Source organism: Musa acuminata, chromosome BXJ3-2, assembly GCF_036884655.1.
Source record: "Musa acuminata AAA Group cultivar baxijiao chromosome BXJ3-2, Cavendish_Baxijiao_AAA, whole genome shotgun sequence".
In the NCBI taxonomy this organism is placed as follows: domain Eukaryota; kingdom Viridiplantae; phylum Streptophyta; class Magnoliopsida; order Zingiberales; family Musaceae; genus Musa; species Musa acuminata.
Genome location: NC_088350.1, coordinates 32,793,786 through 32,821,571, shown reverse-complemented (window position 1 = coordinate 32,821,571; position 27,786 = coordinate 32,793,786). Strand labels below are relative to the sequence as shown.

The following is a 27,786-nucleotide window of genomic DNA, read 5'->3' as shown; positions in this document are numbered from 1 at the left end:
AATATCATCATAAAACTTCGTGAAACACTAAAGCGACTAAAGAAACTAAGATAATAATCGTAATGAGTTTTGCTTTCCAAATTTTTAACTAGATTTACACATATAAAAGTTTTATTATTCATTCATATGAACCACACACACAAAATAATTGAGTAGGTGGGGATTGAGGGGTTGGATTGTGTTGGTGCAAGTGTAACCCCACCCACTATGACTTACCCCAAAGGGACCAAATCCACTGAGTGAGAAGTGTCTTTGAACCCTAACAAAGCCTCCAAATTCAACTACACCACTCATGCTAATCATAAATGGAAAGAACATGAAGAACACTACCAAGAGTGCCTTATCTATCTTCCACTCTCATTAACCTTCTTTAAGTGCTATTTAGGTCGAAAGATATTTCATTGTTGGAAAGGAGATCATATGGACAGTGTGATTTATGTCTTTAAGTACTATTTATCTCATTTTAGGTTGGAAGTTGGTTTCGGATTAGACCTAATTTTAGTTTTTAGTTGGAGGAGTCTTTAATATTATTTTAGTAAAATAAATCACACTTAATATAATAAGTATATTTTAAATAAAATTTTAAAAGAAGAAATGATAAATATATTTTGAGAAACAAGGTAACTAAGACCTTATAAAAGAGTTTTTTTCATATATTCATTGTAAAATATATAAAATAATTTTTTTCTATTATAAATTATATATATATATACATTCTTTCATAAACAAACAAAAGATAAATCAAAATTAATTAGCCACTACCATAATAAATAATATATAAAATAGAGAACTACAATGAATAAATTAAATTGCACTCTTCATCTCAATCCACTAGTAGAAATAAATAGAGTACATGATGAAGAGATGATGTCCATCTACCTACCTATCTATTCCTAATATTGTATTCTTAAATGAATATGATTACAAATTTTTGATGCCCCCTACAATTTTAGTGAAAGCTCACAAAAGCCATGGAAATATTGCACTGCTTAGGCTCACTACCTGTAGAAATTGGAGAAAAATGCTATGCTCTAAATCCAAAGAGCCAAACAAACCACCACCTAATACAAGAAACATAACCGATGCAAGAGAGGTAGGCATACAGGGGGGTGACCGGACCTACAGAAAAGGCACCGGCGACGCCGCGGCGGCGGGGGAAGGCAGCCCTGTCTCCTTCTTCTGGCGCATCTCGAGGACCTTGCGGTGGCAGTTGGAGTGGATGTGGTTGACGAAGGTGGGGCTGCAGGCCGGGCGGTACTCCGGGAGGAGGCGCCCGGACTTGAAGCGGACGCCGCAGGCGTTGCAAAGGGTCTTGGCGCCGAGGGGACCGGCCCTCCACTGCGGCGTCCGCTGGGCTCCGCAGTGGGCGCACCGCCGTTCGCCTGCGGCGGCTGACGAGGCTGGTTTGGGTTTCCGGCCGCGTTTCTTTGGCTTCTGCTTGTCGCAGAGAAAGAAGCTCTGGTCGCCGGCGGCGGAAGGGTGGTCGTGCGTGAGGCAGGAAGAGATGGAAGGGGGCGAGCGAGAGGAGACGGAGGAGGAGAAGGAGGAGCTGGAAGAGGTGGTCGTGGTGGTGGTGGTGGATTCGGTAGAGGATTCGACGAAGAGGAGCGGCCCGGACAAGGACCAGGCGACGACGGGGGCGGCGCTCCGTGACCGCTTGCTCCGCTTGGCCTTGACCGGAACCATGGCTTGAGTGGAGAGGAGACAGACCGCTGGGCTCACCAAAGAGGGACCTTCGGCCGGCCGGTCCTCTGTTTGGGTTGCGGTGTCGTCTTGCTGGCTTTGAGGCGCCCACAGCGAGTCGTCCATGATGCGAGAAACCCACTCCAACTCCTCGGCGTCATGCGCCTGCAGAAAGGAAAGAGAAAAGAGACTCAGAACAAGTCAATCTCCTTCGTTCCTGCCCATTCTTGGCGAGAGAGGAACGGGGCGGCTCACCGGGAGACCGATTCCAGTGAGAGCCACCGCCGGCTCAAAGGAGGGAGACGAAGTGGCAGAGGAAGCAGAGCACGAGCTGGTATTGGAGTCCAAGTCCTCTGCTTTCTTGTGCTCTGCAAAGTCTCTGACCTCGCCCTCCTGCTCTCCTCCTTCCTTCTCCTCCTCCATGAACTCAAGGTTGAGGAGCTCGTCGACTGCAAACTCCTCCACCCAAAGGCTTCCACTTTCGAGCGCCAAAGCCACATCCTCCTCCCAGACTCCCCGGCTTGGCTGCTGCTGCTGCTGCTGCTGCCCCATCAGACTCCCCGACCTTGGGCAATTCATTAGCTCCTCCATGCCTGTCTCCACCTGCAAACCGCACACGCTCAACACCAAGAAGACGACCAAAAACACCGTGAAGCGAGGTCATTTCTAATTACCTGCGGAAAACGCAAAGACCGAAGAGCGCGAATGGGGAAAGAAGACGAAGAGCTGGTGAGCGTTTGGTGGTGGGCGCATGGGATGACCACCGAGCGTTTCCTCTACTACCAATTACTACTTGACGACCTTTCCACGACTGGGAAACAACTAGCCTTTGTTGATGCTTCTACGCCTGGCAAACAAGCAGCAACGCGACGTCGCTGCCTATCATCTCCCCAGCAGCCCACATCCTTTGACATCTCCACCAATCGACGCCTGCCAAATGAGCGTCAGAGTGTCCCGCGGTGGTTCGAGCAGGCAGGAAGCGGTTCCCGCTGCGTTGATTTGATTCCGGGAACGACAAGACTTCGGTTCAACAGAAGAAAATATATTTTTTTTAGATTATATCGCAAATATTTTAGCCGCCTTCGATCCAAATGGATTCCTACCGGCTTTACTGTGTTGGAAATTCTCATGGACAACCACTATAGTCGATCGCCGCTCGGGTTGACTATGAAGCATCCCGAGTCAACTGGTTCTTAGATCGGGAGGGATCACACAGTCGGGCAACGATCGACTCAGAACCATACGTGACTTGGTTTGAATGGCGGATGGGAGAGTCAGTTGGTAGAATATGAATCTAAGACGTAAAAGAAAAAAAATGGAAATTGGACCGAGTCATAGTACGTTGACTCCGGAGACCATCGTATCTGCCGTCCGGTTCGTCACTTTTTCTTGACTAATATACCCCTGAGTTTGGCCGAATTGCCCAGTAGGATCCATCACAAGCGGTGAGTGATGGGAACGCGTTCACATGGGACGCAGAAGTCATTTCGCATCATGCAAGGGCAAAAGTGGAAATTGAACACCCCCTTGGTTAGGTATACGTCTCCATCAACGAAGACTAGACGGGGTGGGTTTGTTTCGGCTGTCATCGAAGAAGATTACATTTCCCCCACCAAATAAATAAGCTCGGAAGAAATAAAAAGTCCGAGAAGAGTAATCGGATAGCATTCGCGTGATACTGATGAGAGACAAGAAATAAAAAATTATAGATCAATCCGACTATTTTAAATTTTCAGTCTTATGTGTATCCCCCCCAATTCACTATTAGGCAATAAACCATGATAACATTTGATGGGTCGCACACACTTCAAATTTTAGAGAAAATGTCATCTAAAAAAATGAAAGAAAATAGAGTTCTTGTGCTATCCTCGTACAGCAAAATTACTTCATTGAAGCTAAAATAGATGAACCATAGGAAAATGCAAGTAAAAAGAGGTATAGGTATAAAAAAGAAACCCTATCAGTGGGTCAAATTCATATTTAATCATCTCAGCTTGCCCTGCCTTTTAGCTTACAAAGATAAAAACCACCTAAACGGAGTGTTCAAATAGTGGACACACCTTAAATATGTTGAGATTATGCATTCTGATTTCATGTAATTTAGACACAAGGCATGGACAGGCAAAGTCTTTGATGGTGCAACACCAGAGATGGGGAGGGGGAGGGGGAGGGGGAGGGGGAATGTTAGAGGTAGAAATTTAGAAGGAAAAAAGAGAAGAAAATAAAGAGGGCCAAAAATCTTACAGCTCAAGTTATCGATGCAAATACTTACATGATGCACCCTTCTTGCAGTGTCCACTCTCGTGGAACTTGCACACTCCTCGCTGGACATGACCACGGCCGAACCCTTGCCATTGTCCTCTAGGAGATGGTTGCGACCACCCTCCACCTCCATCACCTCCAATGTATGTCTTGTTTCGTGGGTTATTCTCACCACCATGACCTGGTTCTCTGCCTCCGTGGTACCTGTCTCCACCATGCCTCTTTTGTGAGATCAAGACGTCATGATACCCGGCGGATGAACTCCAGCCTGCGTTGTTACTACCAAGTGCTGTTCCCCAACCAGTGTCGTCATTTCCCTGTTGTTTCTGTGGACTCCAGTTTATATTTCCAGCTCCTGGCACTCCCCAACCGGTCTCTGCTTCTGAGTTCGCCTTGATGCTTTCTTCCAGACTAGAACCTGGGCTTGATGCAGTAGGTACTCCCCAGCCAGCATTTGGGTTCATGTTTCCTTGGGTTACCCAACCTAAATTTTCTTCTCTATTTCCCTGTGCTGGTGTCACCCAACTTGTATTTGCACTAGTCCTTTTCTGCTTGGGCATCATCCAACCTGTTTCCGTACTTGTCTGTCGTTGCCCAGAAATTCCCCAAATGATGTTTGCACTCCCTTGAGTCCAACCTTTGTCAGAAGCACCTTCAGCCATGCTGGAAGCAGGGTTTCCAAATGCTGCAGGGCCCATAGATGGATCTGATCTGATTGGAGATAGTGGTGACACAAAAACATCAGATGAGCCCAATGTGTCACTTTGGCTTTTTCCTGAAGTATAATCAATAGCAAGTACCCGTCCAGAAGGCTCAGAAGCTGGCGTTGGAGATGGCAACTTTGTATCTTCCAAGACACATTTGGAACCAGAAAAGCATTCTAGATTTTTAGCTTGATTCTGATCTAGTCCACTGCCTGAAGATGAAACACTGGCATGTAAACCATCTAGGTCATATTTGGCTTCCTTCAGTTCGGACACTACTTGGGAACCCACCATTGAATCTGGTTCTTGAACTGAAACAGACTCCACTGCATCAGGTTTAGCTGCAGGTATAGCACTTAAAGGAAGGTTTACCAGGTTGTCACTTGTTCCTGCAAGAGAAGGCTGATAGTTCTCTGTTGCAGAAGAAAAAGGAGACAAATTTTCGATCTCAGTGCTTTGTTCTGCCACTTCATCCATGGATCTGACTACCTGAGAAGAAAGAACACTCAGATCTAACGGCATGGACGCAAGAACTGTAGTGTCAGGAGCTATCGCCTCACTTTCTGCAGCTGGAGTTCCAGAGGCTTCATTCCACTTATCATCGGGATCAGGCTCACTTATCTGGGACAGAGGAATGTCATCCCTCTCACTACTTGGAGTTGGACTAGGACAAGAGCTTTCAAAAAAATGGCTCTTTTTCATGAAGGAACCACTTAAAGTAGTTGCATTAGATTCAAAAGGCTTCTCCTGCTTACTAGCCCATGATGGTTCATCCAAATTGTCCACCTTGCCAAAATTCTGATTAGCACCAGAAGTTGCTAATGATGCAGTGGACCCTGAACCCCAAACCTCTGGTGCTGCAGATTGGTTAAGCAAATTACAAGATGTCTTGGCCCAGCCTCCAGCGGAAGTCATTTCTGGAACACTTCCCTTGCCTTCCATGGACTCAGCGGCCAACTGATCAAATTCACTGAACTCAGCACTTGGAGTGGCTTCCCAGCCACAGCCCGCTGATTGAACAGAAATAGCAGCAGCTGCGGAAGATGCACTCAGATGATCTCGGTCCCTTGTCCAGACCATGCCACTTGGCTGTGGGGTAGGAGTAGGTGGATTGTGTGCATCATTCACCCATTGTCTTTTGGAAAAACTCACCGGTTGGATTTGCTGGTATTGTGCAGAAACTTGATGCGAATGTTGGCCTGAAGAGCTCCAATTAGAATGTCGCTCATCGTAACCCTGGTCACTAGGTCTTGTTGGCTTGGATCTAAATGAGCTCCATGAACTTCCATGCTCCTGGTTCCTGTTCTGTCCCTCAGCATTACTTGCTTGCCCCCCTGTAACTTGGTAGGCTGGTGTATCATATGGATTCCCAGCAAATGGAACAGAAATTTTGGTGCTTGGGTTGTTATGACTTGTGTGTTGGCCATACCAAGCATTAGTATCCTTTGTTGATTCCCAAGCTCTTGGAGATATCCCGATCTTTCTTTCCTCAGTTATCATCAACTCCCTCCTTGGATCAATGTAGTTAGGTGCCTGAGGAGCCCATCTATCAACATTTGACATTTTGTAACCAGCAATGGACATGGTAATATCATTCTGGTTTGCCCTCCAGTGGTTGTTTTGCTTGATACCTGCAGATGTTGGATTGGTGTCCCCTCTTGAAACTATATCCCAGTTGTGTCCTGTATTTGCTTCAGCAACAAAATTTGTGGGCTGGATAAAATTAGTAGGTTGAGGTTCTTTCTGTTGTGTGTCTTTCAGGAACTCCGGCAGTACATCGGCCAGTAACATAGAGTCTTCTTGCTTTTGAGATTTTAGCCATATCCTAAGGTCTGGTGGGAAGTAACCTGTAGAACTCCATTTGCGCAACTGTGACATTGAAAAAGGTCCCTGGATTTTTCCTGAAGGATCTTGATACTGCCACACCTTATCACTCTCGCTGACATTTGATGGCAGTGGAACTCCAGGAGAGGAGATCATAGTGTCAGGTGCAACACCACATGGATGTTCAACACCAGTAACAAGTTTGTTACCATTCATCAGAGTTCCCGAGCTGTCTGTCCAGCCAATATTACTCTCAGTCCGTGATATTTCACATTTCCTATCACCTAGAGCAACTATGGTTTCTATCTTTTCTTCTGCACCTCCTGTTTGTGTACCTGACGTCCAACTGGTACTCAAACTTTTAGTCGCATCATTCAAATGGTAATTTGAGATGGACCCTCTTCTGCCTGGAGAAATTAACTCTTTTCCCTTCCTACGAGATAAAGACCCCCTTGACCTGCTAAAATTATCTGCAAGCATGGGAGCAATTTACAATAATAAAAGATGAGATATTATTGTCAGACTAAAAGGTATACGAGCTGCAAGAGCAAGTGCATCCATAACCTAGTAGCAAAATACCTTCTTTCTTATTATCTGCTTCTTCCTCTGGAGATTCATAATTTGGATCCATATGGGTGTCAACATGTATTTCTGGAACTTCTCTAATTCTACGCTGGTATTCCTCAGGTTTGTTCAGAATCTGCAACTTTTCTATGCACTCTCTAAGCGTGGGAAATAGTTAAGGAAGCTTTAAGAATATGTTTTATATGTTTTATGTTCATCAATGACAATTTATCGCACTACAAAAGCAGTCCTGAGATAATATACTTCCAATTCAGGAAAAGAAAGCAACATTTACAACCATTTATTTGTCATATCACAGAACACGAGACGGAAAATGCAACTGCTATTAACATTTAGAATTTTCTTTTCTTTTCTGGATGCCTGAGTAGGTAAATTGCAAAAATACACTCATCACCTTCATTAAAAGAAACATTCAAACTACCAATGCTTAAACAGAAACAAGAAACAAGAAAAAGAGGCACCATTGTCATTCATCTCATGATTAGACAATAGATCGAAAGAAGCCCATTTGGGTAAAAAGGATTAGTTTAGGAACCTCATGTGATTATAGACCGACTCTCAAAGCTAGTCTACAGCAAGAATAAACCTGCTATGAATGTGGAAGGCAACCTTGATTGTGAGAGCTACATTGATCTCTAGGAGTTGTCAACCAACCTAGAAAACCAAGTGGTTAATAATAATAAGCATCAATGAAGTATATACCCCTGGGAAAGTCTAAAGTAACATAATTCTTATTTCCACGAATCTTGAATGACTGTGGCTCTGGGAAACATAATCTTCATCCCATATTGATTTAATACAATCCTCAAATCCTTTACTTGTGAGGATCATCAGTTCAACTTCTTTTCCTTGCAATAGATGGGCAAGCTTTTTTTCTCTGAGAATAGCACCACAGAATTCTGTTAAACAGAGGAAATCTAACCTGTATAGTAATTATGGAATAAAATGTATTCCATGTCATCTCATAGATTCAACTATTTGGGTACAACACCACCAACAACAACAAGCCCTAATGTCCAACTATTTGGGTCTGCTACATGGGCCTTTTTCTGTAATGAGATATGTTGAGGACAACATCACATACAATTCTAGTTTAGTCAAGGATTGTGTTTGTAAGATCATAAAAAACTTCATTATATACCAAAGATAATTCTTTGTGAAAATCTTTGATAGTCAGCTGCATCAAAAGTTAAATTTTGAACCCCACATTTCTAATCACTTCATGCCAGCCTAATTGACAGGCTAACTTTCCTTGCGAGAAACCAATTGAAAGCAAGGCTTCAAATCCAGTTGGTACAAACTACAAACTAATATTTATCAGCCTAACTAAGTACCGGTATCGAAACATTATCAACAAATAAGCTTGATATCAGTACAATAATATTCATTTTTATTTTCTTCATTGTTCTATTCAACAATACTGGACGGAATGATTAATATACTGACTAGTACCCAGCATACTACTAACATTCTAGTCTGGTAGGTTACCGAAACCAGTATCAAACCAAGATTCCAATCCATGATTGAGAGAATACCACATATAGAAAGTTATAAAGATCTAGACACAACTATTGGCAACAAGTCAAACTTCATAGATCATGTTAGCTGCATAGGTCAAAGTATGAACAACCAACGGTCAATAATATTTTGCAACTGTCTAATATATCTGCACACTGATGCAAACACAACTTAAAGCAAGAAATAGCTAGCTAAAAAACAAAGTGCAATTGAATTGACCAACAAGCAATTTGATATGGATATTTTAAACCCAACAACATCTGAAGAAGAAAATAGAAGCAGCATATAATAGAGACTAATGCAGCCTAGACAACCTTAGGTTTAAGATGACTCTACTAGTTTAAGGTTTGAGTAACTCAATCTCAAGATTAAATAATATAAGTATTTGAATTGTTTTTTCATTATTTAATGCAATTTTTAGTTAAATTCTGTAATTATTTAAGGTAAAGCAACAAAAATTAATAAGTATTGCCATCACAGTAAATTTCAGTATGCTATCAACATGATACAAATCAGCATTGTATCTCATACCTCTAGTGCTAAGTGAAACAGGCCAAAAGACGGTCTTGACCATTTCAAAATAGCCAGCAGGAGCGGTAGCATGGCACGGCATGGCATGGCATGAATCGGCTTTGCGACAAAAGATCTCCAGGTAAGACAAAACTGCTATCCTTGATGAGTTATGTAGTGGCAATTCATAAGCTTCAAGTATAGTGAGTTATAATTTGACTAACATTATTAATGTCAGAAATCATATAATAAGAATCATGAAACTATAGAAGGTTTTTTTTTTACTCCATTTAGAACTAGAAATATGTTGCTTACTGATTGTTGAGGAAGCTAAACAAGTGCAAAATTAGACCTAAGGAATGTTGTTTCATGCACTGGACCCTTACTGATGACCTGGCCGGACTGGTACGTACGAGTTGGTACTAGTGTATCGACACAATACATCGGTACACATTGGTGACTTGAAGAGGAAGGAGGAGAAGAGAAAGGAGAGAAGGAAGAAGGAAGATAAGGAGGCATTGGAGGAAGAGGAAGAAAGAAGAGGCAGTGGAGGAAGGAGCGGAAGAAGGAAGAGGAGACAGTAGAGGACAAAGAAGACTCACAAACGCAAGCACTCAAGTTTTAATTAAACAGGTTGCAGAAGGACCATTTTAATGGGTCGGAGCGGACCGCCCACAGTTGCAGTGGGACCGTTTTAATGGTTCCGATTATGCCCAGACCGATATGTACCAAGCGCCCATTTTGTACCGATGCAAGCAAAACAACAATCTATGATTAGAAATATGAATTTCAAAATGTAGTTTTTCTAGTGGATCGCATGTACCTTGGCTTTTTTTTACAAAGGTCCTACTTGAATCTACTGCTTTCTCATCCCTTTTCCAGAACATACTGTAGTCACTCAGCATTAGGCTACATAATGAATATTTCAGAATCAGCCAATCCCGGGGCCATTTAACTAAGCAGCAGCAAACCTTATTTAGCTAGTGCTACCTTTAGCATGCAGCCACTCTGGATTGGGTGTCAGAACCAAGAAGAAGTTCCTGATTTTGTTGGTCAAAGTCATAACTTGAGAATCAGAAATTTTCAGCCGATTGGACCTCAGAAAAAATTTTATTAGTGTCCCTCTCTTTCCACCTGAACTTAAAAGACCATGCCTTTCTAAACTCTGTACAAAGTAGGTAATTGGATAGATCATCAAATATTTACCCCTAACCTTATCTCCAACCACAGAACACCAGGGAGATCATTCTTTCCACCAAAAATCTTCTAAATGATCAGATACTTCGGGTTCAGGCTCCTAATTACCAATTTCTCTTCAACCTTGAATAACTTAACCTACTGTTCATTTGCCAGTAATTATACACAAATTTAACTCCTACAGAACTTATATCATCATCAAGAGATAACTCAAAAGCATGGTTCTTATCAGTACAAGTGCATCACATATATGAGAAACAAAACAATTTAAATCCACAGTCCTGCATAAAGGAAGTACATGTAGTCACAAAACAGAAAAAACGCAGATCATACGTGCCTACCAGGAGGTCCAGGACTATCTTGATCATATGGAGAAATTGATCTTCATTATAAATGATATTTGGAAAATCACAAGCAACATGTCTTCAGCACAAACTCAAAAGATGAATTTTTCTAGCAGGAAGATTCCAGACATCAAAAAGCCTAGGCAAATTGTAATGTACTCCTTTAAAAACTATGTTATGCAAGTGAAAACACAAAAGCACCATGGGCATCTAAGCTAAAAGGATATTCCTTTCTGCGGCCTGTTTCACTTGCTCGATCACGAAGATGACTGAGTCGTAACTTCTCATTTTCTAACCACTGCAAGGAAAGACTAAGCAAATTCAAATCCACACCTTGTGACACTTGGAAATTTTTCATAAAGTAAATACAAGTATTGGTAATGTCCTCACATCTTTAACTCTCACTTCTTGGAGAACCTGAGCTTTTTCTAAAAGATCCCCCTGACACGTTGAATATTTAAAAAGGTAGATCAGTCTTTATCAGGAAGCCAAAAGGGGTCTGAAGGATTTAGCTCGAATGTTATATCTTACCACGGTCAACCTATTAATCAAGCCACATTTTATGCTCTGTCGCAAGCGTTTGCATTCCTCCTAGAAACATAAGAATCATCATCAGAATAAAAGAAAATCACAAAGCAAAATTCCAATTGATGAAAATGTCAGAAAGAAAGCAGGTCAAGGATATTTGACAATGTAATTTGCAAGAAAGATGGCACTGTCAACATTTGAATGACTACAATTTATAGATCTCAGTGGTAGTATTACCTAAAATCCATCACCCACCTTGAAACAAGTATGCACGTGTACCCACATGTCAGATAGCTCTTACTGCTTGATTTTACCAAAATACTGAGCTAGAGATAAAAGATGCAAGAAAATTGACAATATGACTGACTTGCAACCAAACAATGGGTTTAAAAGTGTAGATTTCTAGTTTTAAATAACCAACCTTAAGTAAAGATATTACAATGATTCCTTAAAACGCATATCTGACATCAAATAGAGAAGGGGAAATCTACTTCATATAGCCTAGAAACCAATACCAATTTACAGGGTATCCAGCAAAGATTTCAAACCCACACAAGATACTATTGCTGAACAAACTCGATGAGGAGAAAAAAATAAAATGTACCAGCTTCCCACCTCTGTAAAATCCTGATTTGAGATGGAATCAATAGATAAGATTTCCGTCTTGTTTAAATTCAATATCTCCAGTGCAATGTCTGTCGTCTTCTTGCCCAATTTATATTTTTCTGCAAGCACATGTGTGCCTGTATAGAAGTATTGATTTTAGAGACATAAAGCTATGACCTGAAAGAATGCTAAAATATAGAAAAACCTTACCGATAATTTGAACAAGTCGATACATATCTTGCTTTTGACCTGCACCAGAAATCCTTATTCTCACGAAAGAGCCAACAACGTTTTTGCTGAAATTGTCATCATTAATAAGATCCTCCATTAAATTGCGACGCAGATAAATCAGATTGATGTTATGGGCATCGATTGCTGCATATTCATCAAGATTGGCCTGCAGTTCTCTCTCCCCAACTCTTTTGCGGGTCTTCAGCCGCTTATCAGAACCAATACTTGTCATGCTGTGTTCTTCGGCATCAATTTGACCAGAATCAGAATCTATAGTCCCCCCTTGGTTATCATCCATACCTATCTGCGGAGCCTCTTTGATTAAAAAGTGTGATTCCAGAAGCTTTAACATTTCAAAATGTCCGACACGTAGTTTACCGAACATATTTTGGAGTCTTGGATCACAAATGATTTGACTTTTCCTACGAGGGTCACGAAGGTTATTTCGTTTGATGTAATCCAGCAAAAGGGCTTGAACATCAAATTGAGACAGAACAGATTTATCACCATTTTTCATGTGTGCTACAAATTCTAAGAGCACTGGTGAAGCCCATTTACTGTCTTCAGACAAAGATTTCTTTTCACTATCAACATCCTGGGCCGGAACTTCAATTTCAGCAGATTTCTTAGAACGTTTTCGAACTTTTTTACGTGAGGAAATGCTACCTTCCTGATGCCCTGGAGTGCTGTCAGAGCTAGCTTCTTGGTCATCATTAGCATTATATAACTCATCAGAAGTTTCCTCATTATACATAGAAGTATCACATCCTTTCCATGGATTTTTAGCATTATGTAGGTCCTCAATTGTTACTGATAGCTTTCCTTTAAGAGTTAACCAATACACTTTGAACAAATACTCCCAGCTACTCTTATCATCAAAATCTACCCTAACCTGTAAACGAAGACCGTATGAGATATACTCGAGTGATATCCTGAAGCAAGAAAAAGAATAATACAATACTAATATTCTTCATAATTATTTTTTCAATTAAAGTCAGATGCAACTTGGAAAAAAAAAACAACATACTAGAACAAAATTCAGGACATCATTAGTAGCACTAACCCAAAAACAGACTATATGAGTTGCAACAGTCATCCTTGCTCTGTTCTTTTGATTCCCAGCAGGTCCCAATCTCCTCTACCTATTTTCCCAAACCGAGAGCCATCTTCTATGCCTCCAAAAGGCATAAAGACTTTTCCAAACCTTGTTCAACATTATTACAATCCTGTTTCCCCATGAAAAAGTAAACAAATTCAATCCAGGCCCAACAAGGTGTAGATAATGACCAATCAGACCTACTGCAGTTGTCAAACTGCACCACTGTTCCGTCTTTCAACTGGCCACAATTTCTTTCTTCCAAATACGGCAAATGGTTCTAACATTTGCATCAGGTCTATCTCAGTCTTATCTCACAACCTCAATAACTCTATTTTCAAAAAAAAATTAATTAATTTCAAAACAGGCTTTCACCACTAAAACTCAGTTGTTTCACCATCTCTGGACATCAGTATTCAGATAAGATCATCACCTAAAGCCTTCAATATTTCAAACATCTCATATGAATGCAGATCCAAACATCCTTCCTACATAATTAAACTAATGATATATACTGGAAATTGATGTCCAATTCAGTTCATAACTATCACCTACAAGTTACAGTATGCTAATTTGGATGCATCAAACCAGATATATGAACACCAAGTATGGACCAAAAATCCATGCTTAAAAAACAACGAAAACATAAGTGTTTGATAAAATGCAAACCTTTTCCTCATTATCTTGTCCATTAGATTCTATCAACATTATAGTCCTATAGCAGGCTTCACAGAATCCCTTGTTGCCCCTAACACAAAAAAATCTAGCTTCTCTAATGCAAGCTTTGCACAGAGAATACGTACAGGTAAAACACATGTAAGTGGCAGCCTTTTGACAGGTGCTGCATATATGCCATCCTGCAATGCACAGCAAACCAACCAATTGTCAGAACTAAATCAATCTGCACGTGTTAACAACAAAACGAGATTCAACAAATAAAATAAAAGAACTGGGAGCTGTAATAACAGCAGCTACTGCTTCATCGAGGTTTCAAAACATATTTATTATTGGAAAACCATATAATACTAACTCACTATCTCCTCTAACCACTCCAAAACATTTTTATTTTGCTCTAACTTGAGGCCCAAAAATGTAGTTCAGCCAAAACTAATGACTTCCATCATGTGGTTTAATGGAAACAGACCAAGCTCGAAATTTAAGTTCCAAAGAGGCCTTCAGTTCATGGATTAATAGTGTTCAAAGTCAAGCTCTAGACACTGAAGCAAGCAATAAAAAAACATACTTGCATCTTATTTATGTTGTGACAAACGGTTGAGAAAACTTGAAGGCAAACAAATATTTTAACATAATGGAACTCAAGTCGGAGGCAAACAAACATTTAAACATGACTGGAAATTGTTGGGTAATGCAAAAGAAGCTTTCAGACAATTTTCACATTTGACGAAACAACGAACAAAACGAAGCTCCCAAATCTCATGCCAAATCGATACGAAAATAAAGTCAGAATGGCAACAGCACAAGCAGAAAACAGTGTGTCATTAACCAATCAAGCATAAGTTACCCTCAGACTATGTCAAGGCAGCCACAATATATACTCAAAATTAAGCTACAAAAAACAACCTCCTAATGCTTTTGAAATTGTAATCCAGTCCCTCATAATAATTTACTATCATAGCCAACAATTTGCTTGATTCAAAAAAGATTTACAAAGATCAAGAGAGAAAAATCAATGAAAAAGGTTAACTTCCTTCACGTGAATAAAGCACTAAGAGAAATGTGATAAAACTAAAAAAAAATGATGCAGAAGGCTGCTCGTAACCTTTTTCTCTTCTGATGGTATCTATGTGATTTTCGATGGTAAAGCAATATGTCGATGAAAAGAAAAGAAATTACCACATGTCCGGCCAAAACAACTCGATAGTAGACCGAATATAACAGCATATGGGTAGACTTACCACAGTTCCAGCGGGCACGCGAACGAAAGAAGGCCTCGTCCCGGTTAATGCAAGCCGGGTGATACACCTTGGGACAACCCCTACAGCATCGAGCTAGATTTAGACCGAAGAAGAATAGGAACCTCGAAACCCTAAACAGAACACCAAGAGAGGGAAGAACAAAGCAAACCCACCTACGATCGCATAGCACGAGATCACCACCATCGAAGCATATAAAACACACTTCCTCCTCCTCCTTCTTCTTCTTCGGCACCGGCACCCTGCCGGCGCCGTGAGCCTTCGGGGGGCGGCCGCGCTTCCGCTTCACGGGGCCGGAGGCCTCCACCGCAGCCGCCGCCTCGCTCATCGGCAGGGCCTCTTCCCCCGCGGCGTCCTCCTGGCTCGGCTCGAACGCGGGCGAAAGGGCGAAGGGTGAGCTGACGAGCTGGGCGTCGTCCATCTCGTAGGCACCGGCCACCTGTGCGTCTCCCTGGTCGGCCTCCTCGTCATCCGGCGTCACCGGCGGAGGTGGCGTCCGCTGGACGACGGCGTCGTCGAAAGGATGGGGGAAGTAGCCGTCCTGGAGATCCCCATCCCGGGGCTCCATGGATCGGGACCAGAATCGGGGCGAACCCTAGCTTTGTTGAACGGGAGAGAGGAGGGGGGAGGGGGCGGGGTTTTACGGGAGAAGGCGGCGGTCGGAAGGAGCGAGGCGTGAGGTGAGATTGGGTGTAATCGATAGGGGGAGTATTTTTTCTTGTTCGGTGTTATTTTTGTCGACCACTTTCTTTACTACCGTGACGAGGGTTGGGGGCTCCGACACGTGACAGGAACATGCGACATCGGGAGTCGGACACGAGCCACCGCGCGGCGTTATTAGAAAGTTTAGACGCGAATTATCTTACGATCATAATTACATCATTCATTGTATCTAACGTTAATTTAAGGGCAATTTCCACATCATTTTTTCATATTTTGGTTATTTTTCAATCCATACCTTTTATTTTTATTTTCTTCAACTAGTAGTATTCCTAATTTAAAAATACTCAAAATAATACTCTTTAAAAAAATTTCATTTAATTTTTTATCTATTTTTTTTTATAAATTTTAACTTATTATGATTTTTTTCATTATTAAGGTATTAAAAATATTATTGAAAATTATTTTATTATGTCTCTTTGGTTGTTATTACTTGTAAATCTTAATTAAATGTAAGTTTAATTGAGATTAGGAGTTTATTTGAATTATTATAGTCTTTTTAGTAGGCTTTACTATACTTTTATTGTAGTCCAAAAAAAAATAAACATTAGTACAATCCATTTTTTTTATTTCTATTTAGGTGGCATGTTCCTAAACTATTATAAATACCGATTTGAATCATAATATGATATATCAAATGATTTCTAGTGTTCTTTAATTTTATTTGATCATTTATGATATTTTCAAGTAGACTTTATAATATTTTTATTGTGACGATCGGAGAAAAAATTTGAGAAGTAGTTAGCATATATATTTTTCAAAAATAGTGATACTGTATGAAAAAAAATTAAAGAGATTGAAAAATACCTCAAATGTATAAATTATAATTGGATAAATTCTCAAAACATTATTATTAAGAAATATTATATTTGATTATTTGTTTGTTTAAGTGATATTCTATTAAATAAGATAATGAGTGTATACATTGTGCTTGAAGATCAAAAGAAAAAGTCAAAGGTTCTCTACTCTCCAATGATTTCTAAGCTAATTAGCATATTGATGGAGCAACTAATTAAAAATTGGAAGAAAGGAAGAACTCCAATAGGACAGCCATATGGAGAGAATGTTAGAAAAAAACACTATTACACTTGTTAAAGAAACAGAGTAATATTACTTTTGTTTGATATAATTTATATGTTTTGTTGAGTATGTAAGCTAAAAGATATAAGTTTGAATATTGTTATACTCTTATGTTAACTCTATCCTCGAAAGAATTATATTCGTAGTACAATTAAGCTGATATCTATACACAATATAAATTTATATTACTTTGGAAGTCATTATTATTTTTAGAGTGCAAAAGTTATAACTGCTTTTCTTTTTTTTTCTTTTTTTCAAAGAAAAAGTGAAAGGTAGAACCTTATAAACTAGTAACATTGAACCGATGAGATAATTATATACCTCGACGTATCGTTCCGTACGGATAATACATATCGATTCGATAAAAAATTAGTACGAGCGATGCATTGGTACGCCCATCCTCATGTATCATGTGTCAATAGAACTCGATATATATCGTATCGATAGTCAGTCGATCGATAAGATAAACTACGATCAAAACTATAAGGAATGAAGTAAAGTGTTTCTCGAATAACAAATTCAAAAATAATTTTTAACGAATAATGAATACACTTCGAACAGGATTATTGTATGGTATAAGAAAATTAAAGATTCATGACTATGAAACATTATTCGGGAATGATTTTTCATAAAGTCCGATGTTATGTATGATACATACAATACATATTTGGTATTTGGTATTAATGCAGCACACCCATCTAGGAAGTAATTTTTTTTCGTGACTTTGAAGATGAGCTTAGGAGTCTTCCCATCACATGTGTTGCGTTGGAGATTGGGTCAAAAGATTCATCGGAACGATACATATCGAAGCTAACAAAAGTGTTCGAGAGGAGCTTAGTCATTGATAATATGACTAGTGACCATAATCCAAGACATCATTTCTCGATGCTTCTTATGGTTAGTATACAATTCATGTATCAAAAAATCATTTGGAATTGGTAGAGAAAAGAATTAGCGTATTGTTCTCCGATCAACTTGATAAGGAGAAATGAGCTGTTGGATTCTTCCTCGATCGTTGCCAAATGAGTTCAACAGCATGAGTTCACTTATCGAAATGATTTTATGGTTTATCACTCACCTATATGATCGAGTTGTTTCTATGTCCATCGTGAAATAAATAGAGACGTTTAAGAAAATATTGACACCGAGCAACAATTAATCAAATTGGTTCGGAGAAATCAACTCATGACACGTGAAAATAAGATTATTTTGACTCATTTCGACTATATTCAATGAGTGATTGTTATGCAACATTACGGACCATCTTGACCTACCAAAACAAGCGAAAACACATTAAAACCAAACAAAAATATAAAGTCAAATAGTTGTACGAGGAATCAAAATCTAACAAATAAAGTTGTTATAAGAGCACAACGATCATCCGAAAAAAAATTCAATGACCTAATTATTCAAAAATAATTGACTTTCTTTTGATTTAAAAAAAAATGTTCGGAAGCCCATGGCCAAGCCCAACACTAGATGTAGCCCTTCGTTTACGATCTTATGTATTAATTAGATATGTAGCCCTTCGTTTACAATCTTATCACGTCTTGATCCGTTTTGTCGGAAATAAAAAAAATACAAACTAAAAACTCAAAATGGATGTCATATTTATTTATTATTCGATTTTATGAATGACCTATTTTACATGCTTATGTAAAATATAGAAAGCTTCATTTTCTTTCACAGAGATAATTATTGTCTACCTCAGACTTAGTACAGCTCAGCAAATGATGAACAGTGAAATATTAGGACACTCGGTCGAGATTTAAAGAGAGAAGGTTGCATAATCTAGCTAATGTATGTAATCATGGATGGGTCAAAGTGGCCACTCATTCAACGTGACAACCAAGGCAATGCTCGAGGATGATCTCCACAACACTATTTATGCAATTAGTGTTCAAATAAAAAAAAACTACTAAACATAACCCTCAAATATATATATATATATATATATATATATATATATATATATATATATTAAAATATTATATATAATTATATTATTGAAACATAAGATTTATCACTTGTGTAATAATAATACATTAATCGACTCCAATGTCTCACTAAAGACCTTTAAATATCTAATGAATACTTTTACATTAAGACGTAGTCGGAATCATCACTGATTTAGAAATGTTGAGAGTTGAGTTGAAAAACTAAGAATAAGAGTAGAAAACTAATATATATTAGTTTTCTACTCTTATTCTTAATCTCTCTCTCTCTCTCTCTCTCTATATATATATATATATAGAGAGAGAGAGAGAGAGAGAGAGATTTGGATGTCACTACATAAATCATTCATTGTTTTCAGAATTCATTTATCTTTTAAGAGCTTATGAGTTAGTTATAAATTATTAAACCATTTGTCTAATTATAATATTGATTAGTAACAACAACAACAATAATAAGTAAAGTTAATCTTTTTTTTTCTTTTACTGTTATTTAATTTTCAAAGAGGAGCATTCTTTTGATTATTCTAAGTTATGGCAAATGTCAATTGATCTGTTGCTTCTCGTATTCAACCATTACAATTAGTCTCTCTCTCTTTCTCTCTTTCTCGTTCTCTTTCTCTTTCCCTCATGCATGTAGTAGAACACAAACTCAACCGTGCTACTCAATCAAGCACACGTCTTTTTGCCAACCATCACCACTTAAAAGCACACATCAAGCAGGGGGACCAAATGGAAGGGAAGACGGTGGCATCCACGCGTTGAACGGAGAGAAGAAGAAGAAGAGTTGCGGTGTTGGAAATATGTTCGTAGTGGGAAAGCGTCAAAGCGTTCTACGAACTTTTCTTCAACACATATAGATTGAAGATGGCGTGTCACGTTTGTTTTTCTAATTACATATATATTTTTTATAGCTTTAATCATCCTTTCTTCGTTATATCTTATCTCATGTCATCCCATAAGGAGCAATTTAATTGATTTATATAGCCTATCAGTTTCGTGTTTTTATCAAATATTATAATTTTTTTATAAAAAATAAATGATAATTATATCTTTAATTTTCTATTATCATTTAGTTTTATATTTATTAAACAATTATTTTATATAATTATTTTTTTTATTAATTATATATTTATTATATTTTCAAAAATATAATAACTATATTTAATGTCTTAATTTTTTATATTTTTAAAAATTATATTGAGATTTTTATTTTTATGAAAATGAAACATCGAGATATATTAAAACGATAATTTTATAAGATTAAAAATTAAAAAAATATTAAAAGAATAAGATTAAATATTTTATTTTCGTAAATGAATCGATATCAATATAATTTTTGAAAGTGTAAGATCGAAATATTAAAGATAGTTAATTATAAAATATTCATAATTAATTTTATTTTAGATTATATATATATATATATATATATATATATTTGTGTTATCATAGTTTAAATTTTTGGAGGGATAAATATAATAATTTTGATATTATACATGAGATTAATGTGACAATAACAATACGAGAAATGAAGAGGAGAGAGAGTAAAAGGCTGCTTTAGAGCGGTAAGAATCTGCTGCTGCTGCTCTTCCGGCGGAGATGGCAGCCGGCGGCAGCGATACGGGTCCGGACGCGCTCGAACTTGGCGGCAGGGCAGGGGATGGTGATGCCGCCGGGGTGCTGGAACCCGAACTCCTCCTCCGCCTCCCGCAGCAGCTCCCCGAACAAAGGGTGGTTGAAGTAGATGACCGGCACCACGTACCGCCGCGGCTGCCCCCCGCCGACGTACACCGCGAGGTGCCCCTTGGGAGGCGGCCCCCACGCATCCTCCTCCAGGAGCGGCGCCCGGTCTTCGCGGCGGCGGCGGAGGCGGCGGGAGAGGCTCCGGCCCCAATCGAAGAGCCTCGTGGCCACCGTGGAGCTCTCGATCGGGCGGCGAGCATTGGAGATGGCCGAGGAAGGGGCGGGGCCGGGGCGGCGGTGGTAGCCGCCTTCGAGGCGGAAGACCCGCCGCCAGATTCTCACGAGACGGCGGCCCAACCTGAACCCTCCTCTGTATCTCTTCATCGTGACGGCCAAAGGAGTCGATTGATGTCCCAAGGACGACGAGAAAAGACTCGGTTCAGACATCCATTCCTTCTCTCTGCGTGCGTGAGGGGAGGGGAGAGGAAGCGACATATAAAAGAGGCGGATTAGGGGGAAGGGGACGAGTCAACAGTAGATGGATTTGGGTATGTCGTTTGTGGTACGGCCTTCTTGGATTTGGTCGGGCGCTGTTGATGGCGACTAATATTTTGGATTATTTATTTATTTATTTTTAATGAAAACAACTCATTTAATGTGATTTTTAGATGAGTGTTGTTCCTATATCGTTTTATTTTGGAATTAGTCTATTCATACGTATGATAAAAAAAAAACTAGGGATAATGGCGATCATTATTATTTGATTTGACTTAGTGAATGTTCATATGTAACGTATTAATGATAAAAAATAATTTGATACACCTTATAATAAATCTCAATCTCAACATAACATAAGAGCTCCATAAGTCAAAGCTCTCTGGGAGATATGAAATGAAAATATAAAGAAGAAAAATACAACAATTATCAAAGAGAAAGTCATTCTCATGACATAATAATGAGATTATTATATGTTATATTCCAATCGACATGATGAGTTGTATCTCCTCGCTCTAATCTAAAACCTCAATCATACAATCCCACTTTGACTGAATGGATACAAATGAATGGAAGCCACGATTATGCTTTTGCGTGTTGCCACTCTCTTCCTCTCAGCCACAACAAAAGCTGTCGTCGGTCAAAAAGCGAGTAAAGATAAAAGATGCACACTTGCACCCAACAAAATAAAAAGTTAATGGAAGTGACGATGACTTGATGTATTATCTATACGATATATGAAAACGGAGCGATGAGTCATTGCGCACCACCGAAGGTTGTCGGCTGACACGTCGTATCCAACCGGAATCTAAACCCGACGGCATCGAAAGATAGCCGACAACGATGTCGGGGTCAGGTGGGCCGTACCCGACGGTACGGCGCCATGGAATCAAATCTCAAGTAAACATAAAGCAATTAGACTTGATCTAAGAAGAATCAAGATTAATTGCTTTTATTATTTTTTAATCCTAGTTGATGTATACTAGCTTGGTGTATTTAGAACAATCAATATTTTAGCCAAAAATAACTTTTTTTTATTTTGAATTATATATATATATATATATATATATATATATATATATATATATATGATCTATGGAGCTGCAGTTGCACTATCCTCCTTCCATTTGACCAGAGACTTCAGAAATTCCATTACCTGCAAGAGAATTCATAGCAAGCTAAACGTGATTACAATCTGGCAGCAAAGTAGTGAGCTCAGTCACAGCCAATTCAAAAGAATTCTGAGTTGTAGAAATCACCTCGGAGGGGTCTCTGAGAGAGTAGAATGCATTGGTTTCTTTAGGCACAGATGATACAAGGATGCCAAACCCAAGGTTACTGTCCCTCAACACCTGGAATCAATCATGATTCGAGTACATGTAATCGGAGCCTAAATACATCAGAAGTTCCTATGATTCATTGTGGAGTTTTACATGTAATGCAATGTTGTCTGTTACCTTAAATGCGTCCTCATCAGTTTTGTCATCTCCCATGTGAATTGCAAGCACATCGTCACGGTTGCTGAGACCGAGGGATTCGAGTAGAAACTCAACAGCTTTCCCCTTGTTCCAATCAATCATGGGACGGATCTCTAAAACCTGTGTTGCAAAGAAAATTAACCCCCCCAAAAAATCTGGAAGACAACATCTATTAGCTTAAACATAGCTCTGCGATCACCTTCCGCCCGTGGGTCACTCGGAGACGAGGGTAGCCGTCGACCAAGTTGAGCACACGCCGAGCAACCTCGGGCCAAAGCTGCAATTTAAGAACCAAGACGACAAAAGTTTTCATTTTTGTCAGGCAGCTGACAAGAGGTTTTGTTTCCTAGCACAACATAACCATGGAGTGATTTTAGTGCTTACCTTCTCATCCACGAGACGGTAATGTACAGAGACACAGTATTTATTATATTCTACTTTGGCACCTAAGATATCCCCGGTTATGTCAACCAGGGAGCTACAAACCTGTTTTGATCAGCTTAAATCATCATGTGATATATAGGGGCCGATGATGTAACAAATAAAATCTTTAACAAGTACCTCATTGATAATAGGTAGAAACTCACTCGGAGCCTGGAAGAGATGCACCCCATTACCCTAATATGCAAAGGTTTTCTCAGTAAGCAATGGTGTAACATAATATAAGCTGGTAATTTTGAAATAGTTTAGATGATCAAGAAAGAAACACAAAAATGGTAATTGATCCCATGCATGATATATCATTATCATCATCATCCATTTTGATTGACAAAATGAAAGAAAAAACATAAATGATAGCATCAACTTTGATAATGTTGTAGGAGAGGAGGGAATATAATATTCGACTGGATTGCTAAGTTTGCTCATGTTACTATATCTTATATAGCTTTTGGAAAGAAAATTTTCTATAAATCAACTCCTGAAGTTTGATCTTATGGACCTATATTACATAGTAATATTCATCATGGTGAAGCCATCCATGGATCAGCCACCTAGCGTTTTCAGGTTACTGGATTATGCTACCAAGTGGAAAAAGAAGTTAAAAATAATTGACAACAAAAAGCTTCAAAATCCAAAAGTGGAACAAAGGGATATCCTCTCACCAGCTCATCGTTTTTAACAGTGTAGTTGGCATGGCCATCACCGAAATTATTTTATCTTGTTGGGCCCATGATATCCATACCATGACTACCAGCATAATAGAGTTCTGTTAGCTTCACAAATTTGTACACCTGGAGAATATACAGATATATATTGTGCATAAAGAGGAGTGTGATGTCATAAGCATGAGAGCAAAAAACATGTACCATTATTATATACATATGATTTATCTTCAGTATTTATCTCAAAATAATTTGTGTTCAGCAAATGAACAACTTTACCTTCTCACAAGACCTTCCGCTTATGATGGCAGTGGGGAAGTATTTAGAAGCACTTTTGACAACAGCACGCATCTGAGATAAGGTACATCAAGAGTAACGGAAAAACAATATGGTTAATATGACTAGATGTTTGCATCAAAGTAAAACAAAAAACGAATTTACCTCGTTGGACATAATGGCAAAATCAGGGTTGTCCACAATGGGAGAAAGAGTTCCGTCATAATCCAGAAATAAAGCTATCTTCTTGCATCTGATAGAACTTAAAATCTGTTCAAATGATGTTAACGCTGACGGATGCCTCATCTGAGAGTGGAGCGAACACCAGAATGAAATTTTAAGAATGTCCACATTTTTTTTACCTAAGGTTTCAATTTTACCGGTTTATCAACACAAAACTCACCATCCAAGTACAATATGCCTCATTAGTTTCATCAATTGAAGGCTCAGAAATGACGTCCATGTTCAGCTGTTTGCAAGGAGGTGACGATGATTTCATTGCATCGAGCCAACCACTTACATAAGCATCATCAAACTTACCAAGTACTCCTTTGCTTTTGGATAATGCTGATGAGTACAAACTGGAAGAAGGCGCATGTGCTGCTACCGAATATGATATTATATTTGAAGACAACTCTAACCTTGAGTTGTTTAATGGTGCAGATTCACTAGGAATAGGGGATGAACCACACATCTTCAAATGCAATGGATCCTATTCACTCACCAAATTCAGTTCACCAGAGCTACGCAATCTAGCAGTGAACCACCTGATACATGATTATATATGTATTTATTATCAATGAAAAACTGCCTTTCCAACATTTTTTGTCACCACACTCATGTTTGCAGTTCATCAAGGAGATGCCTCCTGAAAATTGACAGATAGGTGAAGAGCACCAAGTTTGCAGTACCTTCTCATTTTCACAATCATAATCATTTATATCAGTGAATGAGACATTAGCTTGAATGATGTTAAAATAATAGGCAGCTGAAGAAGAGGCAAGCAACAAGTGGAATAAAAAAGGGCCATTTACTAAGAAAAGCCTTCCATAATCATTTTTTTTTATCTAGGAGCCCCTTCTCGTTTCAAATTTTATCTAGGGGCACCCCTTATTTTACAAATTTCAGTTTTGCACTCTTAATCCAACTAAATAGTATTTTCAAAATTTACCGAACTATTTCAGATACTGAACCAGCCGTGCCTCATCTCTTCTCACTGTCGGTTGCCACTTGTGTGCTTCTGCCCTTACATAAATTCTTATTATTTTGAAGACCAAAAGTAAGAACAAATGAGAAAAAAAAACAACCAAGAGCTAATCCCCTATACTACATATCATTAGCATCATCGTCATAGTCCATTTAAGTTGACAAAATGAAAAAAAAAAATGATAACATCAACTTTCATAATATCATGGGAGAGGAGTGGATAGAACAGCCAATTGGATTGCTAGGTTTGGTCATGTTTCTATATGCTATATAACTTTTGGAAAGGAAATCTGTCATCTCATTTCTTAAGTTTAAACCTTATGAGTTTATACTAATCTATTGGCAAAGTGATATGCATTTTTCTTTTTGGCTTAATTATATATGACAAAAGGTATCATCATGTCATTGCTGTGAAGCCATCCATGAATCACTCACCCTTTTTATTTTTTCAGGTTACTGGATTATGTTGCGAAGTGGCAAAATGAAGTTTGATCATTGAATAACAAGTATAAAGTACAAAAAAAATTGACAACAAATGGCTTCAAAATCTGAATGTGGAGAAAAGGGATGTCTCTCACCAGTTTATCAGTTGTAATAGTGTGGTTTGGATGGCCATCTTCGATGTTGTCCTTTTTGACTGGGCCGATGATATCCATACCGTGACTACCAGCATAATATAGTCCTGTTAGCTTCACAAATTTGTACAACTGAAAAATATGACAGATATATCGTGCAACAGGATTATAATTAGCATGTCACAAGCAAGAGTGTACAAACAGACAGTTTTTATATACAAATAATGTTCAGTATTTCTCTTAAAGATTCGGCACAACAGCAAGAAAGAATTATGAATGAATGTACCTTCTCACGGGACCTTCTGCTTATGATTGCAGTCGGGAAGTATTTAGAGGCATTTTTTACAGCAACAAGCATATGAGACAAGGTAAAACAATCATAATCATAATTGTGCCTGAAAAATAATATGCAGGTTACAAAAAGCTAATGATTAATGCAACTAGATGTTTGCATCAAAGAAAAGCAACAAACAAAGTTACCTCATTGGACATAATGGCAAAATCAGGGTTGTCCACAATGGGAGGAAGAGTTCCGTCATAATCCAGAAACAAAGCTATCTACTTGCATTCACCAGAACATATAATATGTTCAAATGATGTTAACGCCAATGGCAAGCTCATCTAGAAATAGAGTGAACACCAGATATGTATTTTAAAAATATTTACATATTTTAAACAGAGGTTGCAATTTTATCAATTTATAAACACAAAACTAACCATCCAAGTATGATATGCCACATCAGGTTCATCAATTGAAGGCTCAGATATGACATCCTTATTCAGCTGTTTGCTAGGAGGCGATGATATCTCATGGCATCCAACCAACCATTAAAATGAGCATCATCAAACTTACGAAGTATTCCTTTCCTTCCGGGGAATGTTGAGTACAAACTGGAAGAATGTGCTTGTGCTGCTATGGAATATGGGTTTATGTTTGAAGGCAAGCTCAATCTTGAATTGTTTAATGGTCCAGGATCGGTAAGAACAGGGGTTGAACCACCCGTCTTCAAATCCATCAAATTTAGTTCACTTGCTAAATCTTGTTGCTTCGAAATCTAATGAAAATCAAGCTGACACATAATAATCTCAGCCCTCAAATATCTGTTTATATTTTTTGATCTTTTATGAATTTACCCGACCCTTCTATCAATGAAAAACCACCTTCTCACCGCTCGCCATTCGCGATCAGGAGGAGGAGGAGGAGAAGAACCGAAGAAGAGGAGAATGGAGGGAAAAAACAAAGTAAAGATATTAAAATTTGTTAAAATAGAATTGTAAATAATAAAAGGAGTTGCAAATAGAAATCTCTTTCTAAACCACGTATTGAGATGGAATCATTACACCATAGGATGAACTATTACAAATCCAATCACTGGTAAGAAAACGAACAGATTTTTGGATTAGATGTAAAGAAAAGATCAAAGTGAATGCAGAGATTTGCCTGACGAGGATGCTGGAGCGGAAAGACGAGCCTATGATCGGGTGATCATCCTACGAACGCAGCTTCTTGGTGTCGCAACAAACCCTAACGAACCGCCGCCGGGAAGGGAGAGAAAAGAAGAGGACAAGAAACTTAACGCAAGAGAAAGGCGCCGTATCTATGGAGAGGAGGCGTTCGGTGCTTCAACGAGGCAACTGAAATGGTTCGCCGAATAAGGAAACAGCCACCGCCAGCAAAATGCCTAAGAATCAACAAGAGATACCTGAGCTCAAGCTTACCTACCTACGATCGTCATGATCGGAGACGGTGCAAAAGGGAACCACGTTGGCCCCAATTCGCGGCGACGCAGATGACTTAAATACTCTTCCATGAGATGCCGCGCATGACGTGTCCGTGGGCGGCCGACGCGGCGTGGCAACACACAAATGCCAATGTGAGCCACGTGGCGTCCTAATATATATATATATATATATATATATATATATGTATATATGTATATATACATACTCTCTTGAGAAAACCTTTCTTTTGGGTTTTTATACCTATTTTTAAAATTACTTCGTCAAAAAAAGCTTTAAAAAAGAGTATATATATATATATATATATATATATATATATATATATATATATATATATATATATATATATATATATATATATAATACGACCATGAAGACATGCTTAAAGCTGTTCCAACTTCAGCATGTTATTTATGCCATCAAAAGACTGAAAATGATCAGATCAATTTGACTGTT

General features: G+C 38.8%; 3 protein-coding genes, 1 long non-coding RNA gene and 1 pseudogene across 4 annotated transcripts; all 5 read right to left on the bottom strand.

Annotated features, from left to right (window-relative positions):
- Positions 1-800: 800 nt before the first annotated feature.
- On the bottom strand, positions 801-2,525 carry LOC135631025 (GATA transcription factor 6-like). The gene is made up of 3 exons (XM_065138392.1): positions 2,358-2,525; positions 1,939-2,286; positions 801-1,848 (listed from the first exon to the last, which is right to left on the bottom strand). The coding sequence occupies exons 2-3, from the start codon at positions 2,272-2,274 to the stop codon at positions 1,120-1,122; spliced, it is 1,065 nt and encodes a 354-aa protein (XP_064994464.1). The 5' UTR covers positions 2,275-2,286; positions 2,358-2,525; the 3' UTR covers positions 801-1,119.
- Positions 2,526-3,627: 1,102 nt separating this feature from the next.
- Positions 3,628-15,721, bottom strand: LOC103974715 (zinc finger CCCH domain-containing protein 19). The gene is made up of 10 exons (XM_009389591.3): positions 15,178-15,721; positions 15,005-15,084; positions 13,758-13,945; positions 11,972-12,884; positions 11,771-11,898; positions 11,159-11,218; positions 11,018-11,068; positions 10,855-10,925; positions 7,053-7,201; positions 3,628-6,943 (listed from the first exon to the last, which is right to left on the bottom strand). Exons 1-10 carry the CDS (start codon positions 15,588-15,590, stop codon positions 3,936-3,938), a joined length of 5,061 nt encoding a protein of 1,686 aa, XP_009387866.2. The 5' UTR covers positions 15,591-15,721; the 3' UTR covers positions 3,628-3,935.
- A 4,527-nt stretch (positions 15,722-20,248) lies between these two features.
- On the bottom strand, positions 20,249-20,967 carry LOC135630682 (auxin-responsive protein SAUR36-like). Its single transcript, XM_065137810.1, has one exon. It carries the CDS (start codon positions 20,950-20,952, stop codon positions 20,332-20,334), a length of 621 nt encoding a protein of 206 aa, XP_064993882.1. The 5' UTR covers positions 20,953-20,967; the 3' UTR covers positions 20,249-20,331.
- Positions 20,968-21,378: 411 nt separating this feature from the next.
- LOC135631230 (trehalose-phosphate phosphatase A-like) lies at positions 21,379-25,583 on the bottom strand (annotated as a pseudogene).
- Positions 25,584-26,881: 1,298 nt separating this feature from the next.
- Positions 26,882-27,355, bottom strand: LOC135631231 (uncharacterized). The gene is made up of 2 exons (XR_010494318.1): positions 27,314-27,355; positions 26,882-27,225 (listed from the first exon to the last, which is right to left on the bottom strand). It is a non-coding gene; the product is annotated as an uncharacterized LOC135631231 (long non-coding RNA).
- Positions 27,356-27,786: the final 431 nt, after the last annotated feature.

Bases quoted from the DNA above. Each gene is read 5' to 3' on its own strand.
- LOC135631025 (XM_065138392.1), bottom strand. From the start codon at position 2,274: ATGGAGGAGCTAATGAATTGCCCAAGGTCGGGGAGTCTGATGGGGCAG. The intron at 1,849-1,938 runs GTGAGCCGCCCC...TCCTTTCTGCAG, and splicing joins TCACTGGAATCGGTCTCCCG to GCGCATGACGCCGAGGAGTT.
- LOC103974715 (XM_009389591.3), bottom strand. From the start codon at position 15,590: ATGGAGCCCCGGGATGGGGATCTCCAGGACGGCTACTTCCCCCATCCT. The intron at 13,946-15,004 runs GTAAGTCTACCC...TGTGCATTGCAG, and splicing joins GCGTGCCCGCTGGAACTGTG to GATGGCATATATGCAGCACC. The intron at 12,885-13,757 runs GTTTGCATTTTA...CTTCGTTTACAG, and splicing joins GACAAGATAATGAGGAAAAG to GTTAGGGTAGATTTTGATGA.
- LOC135630682 (XM_065137810.1), bottom strand. From the start codon at position 20,952: ATGTCGCTTCCTCTCCCCTCCCCTCACGCACGCAGAGAGAAGGAATGG.